The sequence below is a fragment of the Neoarius graeffei genome, chromosome 3 (assembly GCF_027579695.1).
Source record: "Neoarius graeffei isolate fNeoGra1 chromosome 3, fNeoGra1.pri, whole genome shotgun sequence".
In the NCBI taxonomy this organism is placed as follows: Eukaryota; Metazoa; Chordata; class Actinopteri; order Siluriformes; family Ariidae; genus Neoarius; species Neoarius graeffei.
In genome coordinates this window covers 29,708,597-29,728,229 of record NC_083571.1, presented here as the reverse complement: position 1 = coordinate 29,728,229, position 19,633 = coordinate 29,708,597, and the positions used below count along the sequence as shown (strand labels likewise).

The 19,633-nt window shown below is 38.4% G+C and overlaps 1 protein-coding gene across 5 annotated transcripts in view; it reads right to left on the bottom strand.

The window, feature by feature from the left end:
* The window catches only part of apbb2b (amyloid beta (A4) precursor protein-binding, family B, member 2b), a 169,713-nt gene that overhangs the window by 29,390 nt on the left and 120,690 nt on the right, over positions 1 to 19,633 (bottom strand). For all 5 annotated transcript variants that reach the window (XM_060916615.1, XM_060916617.1, XM_060916618.1 and 2 more), the window contains 2 exons: positions 16,491 to 16,576; positions 11,492 to 11,552 (listed from right to left, as the gene is read on the bottom strand). In XM_060916615.1, coding sequence (XP_060772598.1) covers positions 11,492 to 11,552; positions 16,491 to 16,576 — 147 coding nt within the window. The remainder of the gene's footprint in view (positions 1 to 11,491; positions 11,553 to 16,490; positions 16,577 to 19,633) is intronic.

The following is a 19,633-nucleotide window of genomic DNA, read 5'->3' as shown; positions in this document are numbered from 1 at the left end:
TACCAGTAGGTGTAGTAGAGTCATAGAAAACCAACAGACCCAACAATCATGATATGCATGCTCCCGAGTCTGTGTAATCGAATAATTAAGTGAAAGGGGCGTGTTCAAAATAATAGCAGTGTGGAGTTTAATTAGTGAGGTCATTCATTCTGTGAAAAAACAGATGTCAGTCAGGTGGCCCTAATTTAAGGATGAAGCCAGCACATGTTGTACATCCATTTCTCTCTGAAAACCTGAGAAACATGGGTCGTTCCAGACATTGTTCAGAAGAACAGCGTGCTTTAATTAAAACGTTGATTGGAGAGGGGAAAACGCATAAAGAAGTGCAGAAAATGATGGGCTGCTCAGCTAAAATGATCTCCAGTGCTTTAAAATGGACAGCAAAGCCAGAGAGACGTGGAAGAAAACAGAAGACTACCATTCGAATGGATCGAAGAATAGCCAGAATGGCAAAGACTCAGCCAATGATCAGCTCCAGGGTGATCAGAGACGGTCTGAAGTTACCTGTGAGTACTGTGACAATTAGAAGACGCCTGTGTGAAGCTAATCTATCGGCAAGAAGCTCCCGCAAAGTTCCACTGTTAAAAAAAAAAGACGTGCTGAAGAGGATACAATTTGCCAAAGAACACATTGACTGGCCTAAAGAGAAATGGAAAAACATTTTGTGGACTGATGAAAGTAAAATTGTTCTTTTTGGGTCCAAGAGCCGCAGACAGTTTTTCAGACGACCCCCAAACACTGAATTCAAGCCACAGTACACTCTGAAGACAGTGAAGCATGGTGGTGCAAGCATCATGATATGGGGATGTTTCTCTTACTGGGGTGTTGGGCCAATTTATTGCATACCAGGGATCATGGATCAGTTTGCATATATCAGAATACTTGAGGAGGTCATGCTGCCTTATGCTGAAGAGGAAATGCCCTTGAAATGGGTGTTTCAACAAGACAACGACCCCAAACACACCAGTAAGCGAGCAGCGTCAGGGTTCAAGACCAACAAAATTAAAGTCATGGAGCGGCCAGCCCAATCCCCGGACCTTCATCCGATAGAAAACTTGTGGGGTGACGTCAAAAATGCTGTTTCTGAGGCAAAACCAAGAAATGCAGAGGAATTGTGGAATGTCAAATCATCCTGGGCTGGAATACCTGTTCACAGGTGCCAGAAGTTCTCAGAAACCGTGGTTATACAACTAAATATTAGTTTAGTGATTCACAGGAATACTAAATCCTTAAGATTTTTTCAGTTTATACAGTCAATATTTGGAGTTTGTAATGAAAAATGCAGACACTGCTATTTTTTTGAACAGCCCAATGTTCATTTTTCTTCATTTTCTGTAAAGTAATTAAAATATTCATACATTTTTCTTCATGTTTTGATGTAGAATATAATGTGCAGTGTTCCCAATGCATGGAAATAAAAACTATTATAAGGATTTTGAGCTTTACTCACGTTTTTAAACACACTGCTATTATTTTGAACACAACTGTGTGTATATATATATATATATATATATATATATATATATATATATATATATATATATATATATATATGAGTGATTCTACGCTTATGGGTAGTGAAATGGGGACATGAACTTATTTTTAAAAATTCACCTAAAACCATTTCTTTTTTTTACCACCAGGTCACAAAACATGTAATCTTTAATGAATGATATGTTAAAAGATAACTTTAATTTTCTGAGATGTAATAAAAACATATTTATATGCCAAAGTCAGAACGTAACAGAAGTGTTGTGGACATATATATTCTCAATTTTAACAATGTAGAATTACTTTTTGAAACATAGGAAGGTGATGTTTTAGCAAATATAATTAATAAACATGTGTAGTAGAATAAACACACACATTCTTTCAATAAGATTAACATGGTATATAGCTAGATTGTAATTAATTTGTAACAGACGCGAGATGGACAATCGTAACAGAAGTAATGTAACAGACATCATTTTGGAACTCATAGGCTTGACTTTGGCATATAAATATGTTTTTATTACATCTCAGAAAATTAAAGTTATCTTTTAACATATCATTCATTAAAGATTACATGTTTTGTGACCTGATGGTAAAAAAAGAAATGGTTTTAGGTGAATAAGTTCATGTCCCCATTTCAGTACCCATAAGCGTGGAATCACTCATATATATATTTATTTATTTTTACTGTATCAAAATTTATTTCAAACTTCAAAAGCGGTATGCAAATGTAATAAAGGCGCGCCGCAGGCTTGTGTCACTTATCAACACCGAGTCACATAAAATACTTTGTTTTGAAATGGATAAAATAAATCACAATTCCGCTTTACCTTTGAATAGTTTTAGACCAAACTTGGTAGCATCTTTAGTGCTTTTAGGAACAGCGTTCTCTTTCATCATTTATAATTCTCCCTCACTCACGGTGACGAAGCGATCGGCTGCCATTTTGCCGAGTCGCTCGAGGGGATTATCGAGAAATGGTTCGAATCTCAACCAATCAGCGTGGGCGAGTTCTCGCATATTTATACTGAAAGTAAATCAACAGCAGACAGTAAACATGATTTCTGTTACCACCCAGAAGTTGATTCTTTTCCTAGAACCTCAAACCCTGAAGTGTTTTATTCCTTGTATTCCAAAGCAACTTGCAAATAACTTTTTTTTTTTTTTAATTAAAGAACAACACATAATTAATCAACACTTTGAGTGAGTCTGGATTCACAGGACACAAAGCGCATCCCACTCAAAAAAACCAAACAAACAAGAAACAGGGATTTCATTACGGGACGAAAACAGCGATAAAAAGGTCTGTGTTTGGTGGTTCTGCTCTCTTCCGACCCAACCCTCTATTCCTCTGTCACTCCATCCTTTGCTCCTCACTGCACTCTGAGACCTGACTCATTCATCTTGCATCCTCTCTTCATTTCTGACATACTGCAAGATTAAAACCCTGCAGGCCTGTCTCACACTCTGGGAGCATGTGGGTGTGCGCGCGCGCATGTATGCATGTGTGTGTATGATTAATAATAGGCGCAATGTTGTCCTCCTCCTTCACTTTGATTCTAAGCACCTGTGACAGAGAGAGAGAGGGGGGGGCAGGGAGGAAATTAAATATTTAAAGGTAGACTCCTCGAGTGAAGTGTAACAGAAAAAGTGGGACAATTTTCAGCATGCACATATAAAACCCCAATTCCAAACAAGAGAAAAGCTCTGATGCCCCTTTTCCACCAAAGCAGTTCCAGGGCTGGTTCGGGGCCAGTGCTTAGTTTGGAACTGGGTTTTCTGTTTCCACTGACAAAGAACTGGCTCTGGGGCCAGAAAAAACGGTTCCAGGCTAGCACCAACTCTCTGCTGGGCCAGAGGAAAGAACCGCTTACGTCAGCGGGGGGGCGGAGTTGTTAAGACCAACAACAATAACAAGACCGCGAAAGATCGCCATTTTTAAGCAACGAGAAGCAGCAGCTGTACAAACGCGAAGTCATCCATTATTATTATTGTTGTTGCTGTTGCTGCTTCTTCCGCGTTGTTTTTGCTTCGATATTCGCGCCAAGGTTTATGCAAACATAGTGACGTAACTGACGTAATGACGTGGCTTCCCTTAGCACCGTGAGCTATGGAAAAGCAAACTGGTTCTCAGCTGGCTCGCAAGTTGAACGAGTTGTGAACCAGCACCAGCACTGGAACTGATTTGGTGGAAAAGGGGTATGAGAGCACAGTATCCTCCGCTGGCAACTCGGCCATAACTCTGGTAAAATGCGACCGAACTGAATGAAATAAATTGCGCATTACCGACATACAACAAAGGATCCTGTCAAGTTTCGTGAAATTCCTCTGAAAATTGTTAGAGGAGTTGATTTCAGAAGGTGAGCACCCTTCCCGGGACGGATGGATGAGCAGAAATCGCCACGACATCATCCCGCTTCGGGCCTTTCGGCCAGCGGGGGATAAAAATTGTGAGGGAAGTTGATTTCAGAAAGCAAGCACACCTTGATGAAATGGCCAAAGTTTATTAATAATCAGGGCATAACTCTGGGAAAATTTGCCCAAATTAAACGAAATTTCAATATGCGTATAACTGTCATATAACAAGGCCTTGTGCCAAGTTTCATGAAATTCCTCCCAAAATTGTGAGAGGAGTTGATTTCAGAAGGAAAACACTCATGAAATTGTCAAATTATAATTTTGTTAATCAAGGGCTGTAACTCCGGTAAAATGTGACTGAATTTAATAAAATTGCAATATGCGCATTACCGACATATAACAAAGAATCCTGCCAAGTTTCATGAAATTCCTCCAAAAATTGTGAGAGGAGTTGATTTCAGAATGTGAGCACCCTTCCTGGGACGGACAGACGGACGGACGGAGCCACGACATAATCCTGCTTCAGGCCTTTTGGCCAGCAGGAAATAAAAACTTGGGACACTGTAAACTGTAAATAAAAACAGAATGTGATGATTTGCATCTCATGGAAATCCTATATTTCACTGAAAATAGTACAAAGACAACATATCAAATGTTGAACCTGAGAAATTTGCATTGTTTTTTGAAAATTCTACGCTCATTTTGAATTCGATATCAGCAACACATTTCAAAAAAGTTGGGACAGGGACGTGTTTACCACCGTGTTGCATCGCCTCTATTTTTAACAACACTCTGTAAATGTTTGGGAACTGAGGAGACCAATTGCTGTAGTTCTGAAAGAGAAATGTTGTCCCATTGTTGCCTGATATACAATTTCAGTTGCTCAACAGCGGTTTGGGGTCTCCTTTGTCATTACTTTGCACATCATCATGTGCCAAATGTTTTAAATGGGAGACAGGTCTGAACTGCAGGCAGGTCAGTTTAGCACCTGGACTCTTTTACTACAGAGCCATGCAGTTTTAATATGCGAAAAAAGTAGTTTGGCATTGTCTTCCCTGAAAAAGATTTTGTCTGGATGGCAGCATACTGCTCTGAAACGTGTATATATCATTCAGCATTAAAGGATATGGGACATGGATTTTTACCTGGGCATAATTATGTATAAAGGACATAAGAAATGCCATCTAAATCACTGCAGGGCATCAAAAATGTGAAAATCACCACATTATTCAAGTTTTTCTATACATCAGCGTAAAACAAGGATTCATTAATGAGCTAGGTGGTCACGTGACCCGTGACGTCACAAAAACTTTCCAAGGAGCCAGCGCTTGGGAATCTAATGTAAACAGGTTACCGAAATAGACACCATCGACAGTGACATTCCCGATGTTTCACAGAGATGTGAAGTTAGACCCGATCAATTCGAACCGATAGCTGGAAATTCACATGAACATGGATCTTGTCTTTACTCTGACGGGTCAGATGATTGAGAGTGAGAGTTCATTCAGCCCTCATGAAACTGAAAGCGGTCGGCTCGATAACACTTCCTGGTAAGTTAAAAACAATTCTGCTCAAAGGCTAATGATCTGTTGAAAGAAGTATTATTTTTGTATCATACATTGAAAGTTCATTATAGATCTAGCTAAAGTCCGTTGCAAGCTAGTTTTGTTTTTTGCTGATATTTTTCGAGATTGATTGAGATACAATGCTTCCAGAGTCCGAGATGAAAACATTCAAAATGGCGAAACGAGTCAGAATTATGATAATCAATAATTGATACACCCAAAATTATAATACTAATCCTTACCTCGGCTTTCAGTCGCTAAGCGCAGAGGTCTTCAACAGGGGGGGTCGTGAAATCACACCGGATCACTCATATCAACAAAAATATTCCTGCCCTGTCCCCTGGCCTCCGTGCAGGGATGCAAACAGCGCGCCTTTCGGCGGATACCGCCTTTTTCACGGCTGAATCGCGCAGATCCGATTTTAAAAAAAAAAATAGCGATGTTGGTTCATGGAGCATGAGGCATGAAGTGTAAGGATGAGAGAGAGGCGGTTTGGGTCGGGAAGCTGAGCGCATTTGTGCAGCCTGGAGCAGGTGTGCGCGGCTTCCCGATTTGAACTGGGTTTTTTTCTCATCCTTATGCTTCCTGTTTCATGAATTAATATCGCTCAGTACCTGAGTATTAATGTTGAAAGAATCCTCAGTGAAATGGTCCGAATACAGTTTGTGGGAAACAGTAGGTGTAAAGTTTTTTTCAACAGGTGTTCTGTAAAGTTGTCCTACCAAGCCTACTGCGCATGCGCAGGTGAGCCCACACTTTCCTCAGCTTCGGGTCCTTGGGGAATGCAAAAAAACTTACTCCAGGGCATTTCCCATTGGAATTATTGCAACCGTAAGCAGCACAATACACCATGATGTTCAATGTACGTTAAAGACTATAAAAACAATTTTCTTGTCATCCACTTCTCTATTCATCTACCCGCTTGTGCTGTGCCCGAAAGTTTTTGTGACGCATGATCACGTGACAGCGGCTCTTCCGATTGCAAAAAATGCATATCGGAAGTCGAGCAGAAATGCCATATAATCATCACAAATATAACGATTTTGCTGAATTTAATAGATGATTTTGTATTTGTTGATGCAATTAATTCATATTTTTAATGGAAAGAAACTGATATAGCGTGCTTTTATGTTTCATGTCCCATATCCTTTAATGATGCCTTCCCAGATGTACAAGCGACCCATGTCAGGTGCACTAATGCACCCTCATACCATCACAGATGCTGGCTTTTGAATTGTGTACTGATAAGCCGGATGGTCCCTCTCCTCTTTAGTCTGGAGAGTGTGGTATCCATGATTTCTTAAAAGAATTTCTACTTTTGATTCATCAGACCCTGGAACAATTTTCCACTTTGCCTCAGTCCATCATAAAAGAGCTCAGGCCCAGAGAAGGTGGCGGTGTTTCTTGATATTGTTTATATCTGGTTTTAACTTGTATTTGTGGACGCAGTAATGAACTGTTTTCACAGACGATGGTTTTCTGAAGTGTTCCTGAGCCCATACAGTGATTTCCACTACAGACACGTCTGCTTTGAATACAGTGTCACCTGAGGGCCTGAAGATCACCAGCATCCAGTGTCAGTTTTCAGCCTTGTTTCTTGCATACAGAGATTTCCCCAGATTCCCTGAATCTTTTAATGACATCATGTACCATAAATTATGTGATCCCCAAATTCTTTGCAATTTTACATTGAGGAACGTTATTCTTAAACTGTTGCACTGTTTGGCCCCAAAGCTTTTCCAGGGATGTGATTTGGGGCTGGTGAAATCATCTGAAAATTTTAGCCGGGGGTCTGGGGGCCGCAGGCCCCCAGCTGGTCCAGGGCAGCACCCTGGTGGGGGGACAAGGGGGGAAGCCCCCCGAAGCTCCTGGGTTTTGGGGTTTTCTGACTTAAAAATTGTACTAAAATGGCAAGCAAACACACAAGAAAAAACTTGTCATGATTAACAAATTCAAGCCAATTTAATGGTCAACATGCAACTCTGACACACACACACACACACACACACTCGCTCACTCTCTCTCGCTCGCGTGCACACACACTCTCTCGCTCGCGCGCGCGCACTCTCGCTCGCGCACTCTCTCTCGCGCTCTCTCTCGCTCGCGCGCGCACGCTCTCGCGCGCACACTCTCGCGCGCACACTCTCGCGCGCACACTCTCGCTCGCGCGCGCACACTCTCGCTCGCGCGCGCACACTCTCGCTCGCGCGCGCACACTCTCGCTCGCGCGCGCACACTCTCGCTCGCGCGCGCACACTCTCGCTCGCGCGCGCACACTCTCGCTCGCGCGCGCACACTCTCGCTCGCGCGCGCACACTCTCGCTCGCGCGCGCACACTCTCGCTCGCGCGCGCACACTCTCGCTCGCGCGCGCACACTCTCACTCGCGCGCGCACACTCTCACTCGCGCGCGCACACTCTCACTCGCGCGCGCACACTCTCACTCGCGCGCGCACACTCTCACTCGCGCGCGCACACTCTCACTCGCGCGCACACTCTCTCACTCGCGCGCACACTCTCTCACTCGCGCGCACACTCACTCGCGCGCACACTCTCTCACTCGCGCGCACACTCTCTCACTCGCGCGCACACTCTCTCACTCGCGCGCACACTCTCTCACTCGCGCGCACACTCTCTCACTCGCGCGCACACTCTCTCACTCACACACTCTCTCACTCACACACTCTCTCACTCACACACTCACTCACTCACTCTCACACACACACACACACACTCTCTCACTCACACACACACACACCCCAAAGAAACAGCGCGGCAGGGCCCGCTAGCCCCGCGCCTTGGGACGTAATTCGCCCCAAGGCGAGCTGCGGCGCTCTGCTTAGGTTTCGTTTCTATCCCGGGCTCCAGCCCGACTTTGGACGCTCGTAGCTCGGGCAGGGGAGGTCCCAGTATCCCCAAACTTGACAGCCAGAGACCTCTGCCCTCTCCCCAAAGAACAAAATCGCTGAACAAATGTCTCACAGTCTCATGTCCAACGTCTGTAGCAACCTCTTTCTCCAACCATTCCCAGCGGAACTTGTTTTTCACTATTCTGTCGATTTCTTTAACTCGATTTGCATCTTCACGCTCGATCACGGAGGCTGCCATCTTTCAACTCTGTTTGAAGCGAGCTTACGTACAGCTATCTAACAAGCACGTTCATTGGTTGTTACAGAGCGATGGGCCAATCACGTACCTCGTTTCATCTCAATGACGTAATTGCGTAAATGACGTAATTACGTCAATGAGATGAAACGAGGTACATGATTGGCCCATCGCTCTGTAACAACCAATGAATGCGCTCGCTTCAAACAAAGAGTTGAAAGATGGCAGCCTCCGTGATCGAGGCATAAAGATGCAAATCCGAGGCTGCCATCTTTCAAACAAAGTCGGAACGAATAGGATACGAATGTGGATTTGAGGGAAAAATCGGAAACATTTTTTTTTTCAAGTTTTGAGGTGAAAAAAGCGGAATTCCGCGAATTCGCGGAAAAATCACATCCCTGCTTTTCACAGAGCGGTGAACCCCGCCCCATCTTTACTTCTGAGAGACTCCGCCTCTCTGGGATGCTTTTTTTTTTTTATACCCAAATCATGTTACTGACCTGTTGCCAATTAACCAAATTAGGAGGTTTTTTTTTTTTTTTTAAATATCACACAACTTTTCCAGTCTTCTGTTGCCCCGGTTCCAAAGAAAAAAAAAAAAAAGAAAAAAAAAAGTGGTATTATACTGATATACTTCTATAGAGTACGTTGTACATGCTGTTAAAACTGATGCAAGAATAAAAGTTCCTTTCAGACGGCTGGTTCAAATTACATTGATTTGTGAGGACATAATTCTGAGGCTTCACATCAATGTACCCAATCACATCTGATAAGCAAACATCTAGAGGATGATGTAATACACAGAAACTATTATCCACATAACCTGTACGTGAAGCATGATACAAATCGAGTCTCAGGTATGGAAGCATACAGAGATTCCAAATTTCCAATAAAATTCATCCATCATTGGATACTGGTTTACAGATCTGTCCAACTTTGACACCAACATGTTCGTCATCTTCGTAGATCTCAAGCTAAAGGAATCAAATCTTTGCCATAACCCAGCGCATCGACGTCACATTTCTTTCTGTAACATCGAGTCCAACGTTTGCAGCAACGTCTCCACTACTCATACTTTGGATTTGACGTGAATAGGATGCTGATTGTCAGTGGAAAAGGGTGCAACATTCTCAAAGGAACAACAAACTCCAAACAAAAAATAAAAAGGCACCAGACTCTCTAAACACATCATAAATATTTCAATTTAAATATATTTCCATGTGTTTAAGGGTGGAGCTCTCCGTTCAAAGAAAATGGATCTAAACTCGACGTCTATTTTCTAAATCCAACATCTATTTCTCATCGTCAAGTCCCTTGCTTTGTAATCAATAAATAATACACGTGGTCAGAACATTAATGTGCTGTTGGTACCGATTTGCTGCATAAAGGTTTTTGAGCCACTGTTTCATTCGAAATAGATTATGTTAATGTATTTTGATAATTCTAACACTGGGAAGCAGCTGCTTATAAATACACACACAACGATTTGAGGAATTCTCACTCTGAACTCCACCCAGGTCACAGAAATGAATCCTCCCATTCGCTTGCTGATACACGGTACGTGCAAGAAATCCAGCTCATCCCTTCTTAGAGTGTGGTGGGTTTTTTTTTTATTCAAATGTACACTATCGTTCAAAAGTTTGGGGTTACCCGGACAATTTTGTGTTTTCCATGAAAAGTCACACTTTTATTTACCACCATAAGTTGTAAAATGAATAGAAAATATAGTCAAGACATTTTTCTGGCCATTTTGAGCATTTAATCGACCCCACAAATGTGATGCTCCAGAAACTCAATCTGCTCAAAGGAAGGTCAGTTTTATAGCTTCTCTAAAGAGCTCAACTGTTTTCAGCTGTGCTAACATGATTGTACAAGGGTTTTCTAATCATCCATTAGCCTTCTGAGGCAATGAGCAAACACATTGTACCATTAGAACACTGGAGTGAGAGTTGCTGGAAATGGGCCTCTATACACCTATGGAGATATTGCACCAAAAACCAGACATTTGCAGCTAGAATAGTCATTTACCACATTAGCAATGGATAGAGTGGATTTCTGATTAGTTTAAAGTGATCTTCATTGAAAAGAACAGTGCTTTTCTTTCAAAAATAAGGACATTTCAAAGTGACCCCAAACTTTTGAACGGGAGTGTATTTCAATACAACAAACCTGAGCAGACTCTCGCTACGGATGTGCTGCAGGACTGTCAAAGCGTTAGCAAGGCTTGTAGGTGCACATGGTGCTCTGGTAAATAATTCACAATTCATGTTCGTAGAAAGAAAAAAAAAAGCAGATGAGGAGATGGACGAGGGTTATTCGTGTGGTTTTTATTCTGACCCTCCACCAACATATCAGTCCTCTGCATTCATCAGGCATTTAAGGAGGATGCTCTGAGTTTATGGAAATCGTGATGCTTTACACACAGGTCGAGAAATTATGCGGATGACGAGCCTTCCCCAAAACGTTACAACCGTACAAATATTTATGCAAGTCGACAACCGAGAGCGACATCACAGTTAATTTAACTCAAAGTGGCTTCAAGTTGACATTGTTATAATATCAGTACAAATGATCGTTATTACAGCGACGGGGTGCCACCCCGATAGCGGAAACATGCTGTGCAATTATTTCTCTCTCCACCAGATGGCGAGCTAGATCTACTCAGCAGCTCCATCTGGTTCTGCTCGACTGAGGGGTGGGGCCCCGAAATGAACACGAAGAAACACAAACAAAACGTTTATCAGATCAACAGCAGGATGAACTGCGCCCATGATTCAGAAGATTTCCAGTCAGAACAGAAATCAGTGAGGATCTTTACACGCTTTGATGGTTTAAGGATTGATGTGTGTATGTGAAGTCCAGATCAATCAGCTTTGTGGAGTTCTGTTTGAATGAGCTTGCTGTTCTGTGTGTTAACTGGTGTCTCCTGTTGTGTAGGTCCAAGGTTTGTTATTTTGTCGGTGTGTGTTTTACCTTGGCTTCAGGGTCACTGTTAATGCTGCTGGAATCTTCTTCCTCCACAGGAGCTGGGTTTCTATTAAAAAGAAAAAAAAAAAAAAGTTTCATTAAATCGTTCACATTTCTTGACTTCTTTGACAAAACGGCATTTAAATGCAACACACTTAAAATAATTACGATTGAAATACACTCTTTTCCACAATATTTATGAGCCTGTAGCGTTATGATACATGTCTATATTGCACAACCAGTCAGTCAATTAAAACCTTGCTGCAGAACAGAAGGTCCATGGGGAGGAGTCAGACCTGATCCAGCTCTGCTGACCCGGAGTCTGGCGGTTGGAGTGGTTCAGGTTGGACAGGTGTGTTTAATGTGTTGTATCAGTTAAGGCTAGCGATAAGCTTATAGGAGGAGTTGGATCAGATCCAACTCCACGTCCTGGACTTTTCTGGTTCTGCACCGAGGACTATTTCCAAACTACACGTAAAGAAAATTGCTCAGAGACCATTCTTTTTTTTTTTTTAAAGTGATGTCCAATTCATTGTATATGATGATGTACTGTGTAAGGATTAAAACACTTGTGGGGTGCTGATAAAGGAAAATAATCAACAAGTGTTGCCAGGCAAAACAAACCTCGCCTGGTAGTACTTATGATGAATATGAAGGAAGATATCACGAAGAAAGGATTTTGACCTTTTTGGTGACTTCGACCTTGAGTTTGACCTTGTGTGTAAACATACTTGTCCAGTAAACATGGTTCTGATTCTCTGCTGCTCTCAGCCAATCAGAACACACCGTACTGCTTACTGCTCTCAGCCAATCAGAACACACCGTACTGCTTACTGCTCTCAGCCAATCAGAACACACCGTACTGCTTCCTGCTCTCAGCCAATCAGAGCACACCGTACTGCGTGATTGTTACACTCTTACAGCACGATGACATAGTGGCTACTGCCTTTATATGAGGCAGTAGCCACAAAAACCTTGACCTTGACTGGATGACCCCTAAAATTTTTGGAGGTTCTATTTGAGATCAATGCCCATCTATCCTGAAAGTTTCATGAAGATTGGTCCAGCTGTTTTCCCATAACATCAGAAAGAAAGAAAGAAAGAAAGAAAGAAAGAAAGAAAGAAAGAAAGAAAGAAAGAAAGAAAGAAAGAAAGAAAGAAAGGTAGTAAATATAAAGAAAAATAAAAAGAAAGAAAAGTAGTAAATAGAAAGAAAAAGTAGTAAATAGAAAGAAGTAAATAGAAAGAAAAAGAAAGTAGTAAATAGAAAGAAAGAAAGAAAGAAAGAAAGAAAGAAAGCAGTAAATAGAAAGAAAGAAGTAAATAGAAAGAAAAAGAAAGTAGTAAATAGAAAGAAAGAAAGAAAGAAAGAAAGAAAGAAAGAAAGAAAGAAAGAAAGAAAGAAAGAAAGAAAGAAAGGTAGTAAATATAAAGAAAAAGAAAAAGAAAGAAAAGTAGTAAATAGAAAGAAAAAGTAGTAAATAGAAAGAAGTAAATATAAAGAAAAAGAAGTTAAAATAAATAAAAGTAATAAACAGAAAGAAAGAAAATAGAAAGAAAAAGAAAGAAAGAAAGAAAGAAAGAAAGAAAGAAAGAAAGAAAGAAAGAAAGAAAAAGAAAGAAAGCAGTAAATAGAAAGAAAGAAGTAAATAGAAAGAAAAAGAAAGTAGTAAATAGAAAGAAAGAAAGAAAGAAAGAAAGAAAGAAAGAAAGAAAGAAAGAAAGAAAGGTAGTAAATATAAAGAAAAAGAAAAAGAAAGAAAAGTAGTAAATAGAAAGAAAAAGTAGTAAATAGAAAGAAAAAGTAGTAAATAGAAAGAAGTAAATATAAAGAAAAAGAAGTTAAAATAAATAAAAGTAATAAACAGAAAGAAAGAAAATAGAAAGAAAAAGAAAGAAAGAAAGAAAGAAAGAAAGAAAGAAAGAAAGAAAGAAAGAAAGCAGTAAATAGAAAGAAAGAAGTAAATAGAAAGAAAAAGAAAGTAGTAAATAGAAAGAAAGAAAGAAAGAAAGAAAGAAAGAAAGAAAGAAAGAAAGGTAGTAAATATAAAGAAAAAGAAAAAGAAAGAAAAGTAGTAAATAGAAAGAAGTAAATAGAAAGAAAAAGAAGTTAAAATAAATAAAAGTAATAAACAGAAAAAGAAAATAGAAAGAAAAAGAAAGAAAGCAGTAAATAGAAAGAAAGAAAGAAAGAAAGAAAGAAAGAAAGAAAGAAAGAAAGAAAGAAAGAAAGCAGTAAATAGAAAGAAAGAAGTAAATAGAAAGAAAAAGAAAGTAGTAAATAGAAAGAAAGAAAGAAAGAAAGAAAGAAAGAAAGAAAGAAAGAAAGAAAGAAAGAAAGAAAGGTAGTAAATATAAAGAAAAAGAAAAAGAAAGAAAAGTAGTAAATAGAAAGAAAAAGTAGTAAATAGAAAGAAGTAAATAGAAAGAAAAAGAAAGAAAGCAGTAAATAGAAAGAAAGAAAGAAAGAAAGAAAGAAAGAAAGAAAGAAAGAAAGAAAGAAAGAAAGAAAGGTAGTAAATATAAAGAAAAAGAAAAAGAAAGAAAAGTAGTAAATAGAAAGAAAAAGTAGTAAATAGAAAGAAGTAAATAGAAAGAAAAAGAAAGTAGTAAATAGAAAGAAAGAAAGAAAGAAAGAAAGAAAGAAAGAAAGAAAGAAAGAAAGGTAGTAAATATAAAGAAAAAGAAAAAGAAAGAAAAGTAGTAAATAGAAAGAAGTAAATAGAAAGAAAAAGAAAGAAAGCAGTAAATAGAAAGAAAGAAAGAAAGAAAGAAAGAAAGAAAGAAAGAAAGAAAGAAAGAAAGAAAGAAAGAAAGAAAGAAAGAAAGAAAGAAAGGTAGTAAATATAAAGAAAAAGAAAGAAAAGTAGTAAATAGAAAGAAAAAGTAGTAAATAGAAAGAAGTAAATAGAAAGAAAAAGAAAGTAGTAAATAGAAAGAAAGAAAGAAAGAAAGAAAGAAAGAAAGAAAGAAAGAAAGAAAGAAAGAAAGAAAGAAAGAAAGAAAGGTAGTAAATATAAAGAAAAAGAAAGAAAAGTAGTAAATAGAAAGAAAAAGTAGTAAATAGAAAGAAGTAAATAGAAAGAAAAAGAAAGAAAGCAGTAAATAGAAAGAAAGAAAGAAAGAAAGAAAGAAAGAAAGAAAGAAAGAAAGAAAGAAAGAAAGAAAGGTAGTAAATATAAAGAAAAAGAAAAAGAAAGAAAAGTAGTAAATAGAAAGAAAAAGAAAAAGAAAGAAAAGTAGTAAATAGAAAGAAAAAGTAGTAAATAGAAAGAAGTAAATAGAAAGAAAAAGAAAGAAAGCAGTAAATAGAAAGAAAGAAAGAAAGAAAGAAAGAAATAGAAAAAAGTAAATAGAAAGAAAGAAAGAAAGAAAGAAAGAAAGAAAGAAAGAAAGAAAGAAAGAAATAGAAAAAAGTAAATAGAAAGAAAGAAAGAAAGAAAATAGAAAATAGAAAGAAAGAAAGAAAGAAATAGAAAAAAGTAAATAGAAAGAAAGAAAGAAAGAAAGAAAGAAAGAAAGAAAGAAAGAAAGAAAGAAAGAAAGAAAGAAAGAAAGAAAAAGGAAGTAGTAAATAGAAAGAAAGAAGTAAATATAAAGAAAAAAGAAAGAAAGAAGTTAAAATAAAGAAAATAAATAGAAAGAAAAAGAAAGTAGTAAATAGAAAGAGAAAGAAAGAAAGAAAGAAAGAAAATAGAAAGAAAGAAAATAGAAAGAAAAAGAAATAAAAGTAGTAAATAGAAAGAAAAAGAAAAAGAAAGAAAGCAGTAAATAGAAAGAAAAAGGAAGTAATAAATAGAAAGAAAGAAGTAAATATAAAGAAAAAAGAAAAAATAGAAAGAAAAAGAAAGAAAATAGAAAGAAAAAGGAAAGTTAGAAAATAGAAAGAAAGAAAGAAAGAAAGAAAGAAAGAAAGAAAGAAAGAAAGAAAGAAAGGTAGTAAATAGAAAGAAAAAGAAAGAAAGCAGTAAATAGAAAGAAAAAGGAAGTAGTAAATAGAAAGAAAGAAGTAAATATAAAGAAAAAAGAAAGAAAGAAGTTAAAATAAAGAAAATAAATAGAAAGAAAAAGAAAGTAGTAAATAGAAAGAGAAAGAAAGAAAGAAAGAAAGAAAGAAAATAGAAAGAAAGAAAATAGAAAGAAAAAGAAATAAAAGTAGTAAATAGAAAGAAAAAGAAAAAGAAAGAAAGCAGTAAATAGAAAGAAAAAGGAAGTAATAAATAGAAAGAAAGAAGTAAATATAAAGAAAAAAGAAAAAATAGAAAGAAAAAGAAAGAAAATAGAAAGAAAAAGGAAAGTTAGAAAATAGAAAGAAAGAAAGAAAGAAAGAAAGAAAGAAAGAAAGGTAGTAAATAGAAAGAAAAAGAAAGAAAGCAGTAAATAGAAAGAAAAAGGAAGTAGTAAATAGAAAGAAAGAAGTAAATATAAAGAAAAAAGAAAGAAAGAAGTTAAAATAAAGAAAAGTAATAAATAGAAAGAAAGTAGTAAATAGAAAGAAAATAAATATAAAGAAAAAGAAAGAAAAAAAGAATGAAAGAAAGAAAGCTGACTGAAAAGAAGCCGTTGCCCCCGCTGGGCTCCGTTGCGGGTGAGGTAATCCCAGATGATGAGTGTGTGGTGCGCTATAGAGGAGTTTCTGTTACCACATCAGAAGTGATTCTTTTCCAGTCAGAGCAGACTGTAAGTGCTGGACTGCTCGCATCCCACACCAGACTAACCTGAACCCAGAACTAACGCTCGGACATCAGACTTTATTTCCTTTCAATGTTTTGGAATGTCAGCAAAACACGTTAGTTCCTGTTCTCAGGTTAGAGTCATTCCCTCACCCATCAACCTGCCAAGCAGTTTACTTCGATGACTAAAGCAGAATACGGGCTCACGGACATTCAAACGGGGTCCTCTGCCTTTAAACGTGGACAGTTAGAAAACACTGATAAATATTACTTAAACTCTGAAATATGTTCAGATGGCCCTGATACAAGAACACACTCACTCCCAGACTCACCGAAGCTTGAGAGAAGCATAGCGGAGAGTGGCTCCTTCAAACTCCTTCAGACTGGGGTCAGGGTTCACTGTAGCAGCCTGCAGATCCTGAGACAGAGAGAGAGAGATGATCGAGTCCTCAAGCGATCCGATTTGAGAGCCATGACTTCAAGCCCACATGCTGTTTGCGGAGACCTGCATGCTGTGTGTATATATAATATATACGTGTGTGTGTGTGTGTGTGTGTGTGTGTGTGTGTGTGTGTGTGACTTGCCGTGGTTGAAAGAAAAACACTGCATGCTCACTGAAACTTGCTTTTAAAGTACCACTGAGCACAGTTTATAATCCATACGTCAAATAAACTGTTTAATACCTTTCCCCCCATTTCTGATAAATTTCAGGGGTACTTTAAAAACACAACGATTATTGCAAAACGGTTCCACTGAAAACATTTTCTCAACAAAATAGCAAAAATAAACAGTACAATACACATCAAAAGCAGCAGAAAAGAAACAGCAAATAAGAGGAAGGTATGTGAGTCACGTGGCAGGCAGAGGCAGGCAGAAGCTGGGATCGCTGGGGTCAGAGGTTAAAGGCTGTGCAGCGATGAAGCCATTAATCAGGACGTTTCACAGCGCTGAGCTTCAACAGCAGAATGGCTTAGACATTTTTCATACCAACGATGGTCCGTATTTATCTTGAAATAAAGACTGAATTACGTTTATGTTCATAATTTACAATTTACCAAATTCATCTCAATAAAGTTACAGGAAAATAAATGTGCTATTTTAATCAAGGATCTTTTCACCTGCCTTCAGTTCAGTGTTTAAAAGCAGGCCAATTATATTCTAATAAATAACAATAATAAATACAAGAACACACGTGAGAATTAGAACATTTATTTATATATACACACTACCGTTCAAAAGTTTGGGGTCACCCAGACAATTTTGTGTTTTCCATGAAAAGTCACACTTTTATTTACCACCATAAGTTGTAAAATGAATAGAAAATATAGTCAAGACATTTTTCTGGCCATTTTGAGCATTTAATCGACCCCACAAATGTGATGCTCCAGAAACTCAGGCTACATCCACACAACAACGGCAACGAGATTTTTTTTTTTTTTAAATATCGCGTCCACATGGGCAACGGATCAGTAAAATATCAGGTCCATATGGCAACACAACGCTCGCTGAAAATGATGCAATACACATGCCACACCTCTACGTGTGCTGTAAGACGGTCCCATCGGAGACACCAGAACAATAGAAGAAGTAGGACGCATGCGCATAAACCCCTTCTTCTACCCGGCGTGAAGCACTCTCAGGAACAAACACACAACAACAAGAAGAAGATGGCTGCGACTACGCGAGGAAATCGTGCCTTCTGTGTGTACAAATTAGTTTTATTAGTGTGCATAGTTTTATATAACTTAATTTTCTTATTGTGTGAACATTTTGAAAAGCATTTTTATATAATTTGTATAACTTTTTATATTGTGTGTGAACATTTTGAAAAGCAGTCTTATCCAATAAAAAAAAAAAGAAATTCAAGAAATGGTTCAGTTACTTGTTTATTTCAAAGAAAAGCTGTATACAAAAGTGAATGCAATGCAGTGGTTCATACAAAACAGCGAGAGTGCTGCTTGTTCTAGTCATGTGGTTGGGACGTCATCGTAAACAAATCCGTTCTACTCATCCAGACGACTTCGCAACGGCGCCGTCGCCAGATTTTTCCACTCTGGAACCCGTTCTCGTTTTGGGGCACCCAAAACGCCGGTGCCGTGTGGACGCCAGGCCGAAACGATAAACAATTTTATCAGATTCACCTGAATCCGTTGCCGTGTGGACAGGGCCTCAATCTGCTCAAAGGAAGGTCAGTTTTATAGCTTCTCTAAAGAGCTAAACTGTTTTCAGCTGTGCTAACATGATTGTACAAGGGTTTTCTAATCATCCATTAGCCTTCTGAGGCAATGAGCAAACACATTGTACCATTAGAACACTGGAGTGAGAGTTGCTGGAAATGGGCCTCTATACACCTATGGAGATATTGCACCAAAAAACAGACATTTGCAGCTAGAATAGTCATTTACCACATTAGCAATGTATAGAGTGGATTTCTGATTAGTTTAAAGTGATCTTCATTGAAAAGAACAGTGCTTTTCTTTCAAAAATAAAGACATTTCAGTGTGACCCCAAACTTTTGAACAGTAGTGTACACACTGCTGATTTGTTGTGGAAATATATTTGCGTGGAAATAAATGTTTATTAAGTGCGCATGATAACTGAAGACTGAACATACTGTTCCTAGTTATAGATCTATATCCATTTACTCTACGTTCTTTTGGTTGGACCAATGCCACTATATAACGATGGCAGTGCTGTAGAATACGCAGATTCATTTTCAAAACAAGTCGTGTTTATTGTTCCACCAATATAACTTGCGGTATAAAGTTAATCTGATGAAACTCATTCATACAGTTGTGGTCAGAAGTTTACATACAGTGACATGAAGGTCATCTTGGATATGAATGTCATGGCAATATTTGGGCTTTCAGTAAATTCTTTGAACTGTTCTTTTACTGTGGCAGAATGACTGGACAGCAAACAGCTTTAATTTTAAAAAACACAAGAATTTGGTGCACAAGTTTTCTGAAATCAACACAGGGTCAAAATTATACATACAGCACACCTAATATTTGGGTAAAATGTCTCTTCGCAAGATTCACCTTGACCAAACATTTTTGTTTACCATGAACAAGCTTCTGGCAGAATTCTGGTTGGATATTTCACGACTCTTCATGGTAGAATTGGTAGAGTTCAATTACATTTTTTTTTTCTTGGCATGGACTTGACTGATAAGCACGCTCCATATATTTTCAATAGGGTTGAAGTCAGGACTTGTTTTTAGCTTAATGTTGGCCTGCTTTATCCTCCACAACCAGCTCTGATGCATGTTTGGGTTTATTGTCCTGTTGTAACTCCCAAATCCCGAGTCGTGTTCAAGTTTCTGATGGTTTATGCTGAAGAATTCTGAGGTAGTCCTCCTTCGTCATTATTCCATCCACTTTGTGCAATGAACCAGTTCCACTGGCAGCAAAACAGCCCCAGAGCATGATGATCCTACCACCACCACCAGCTGGTACAGTGTCCCTCTGTACAT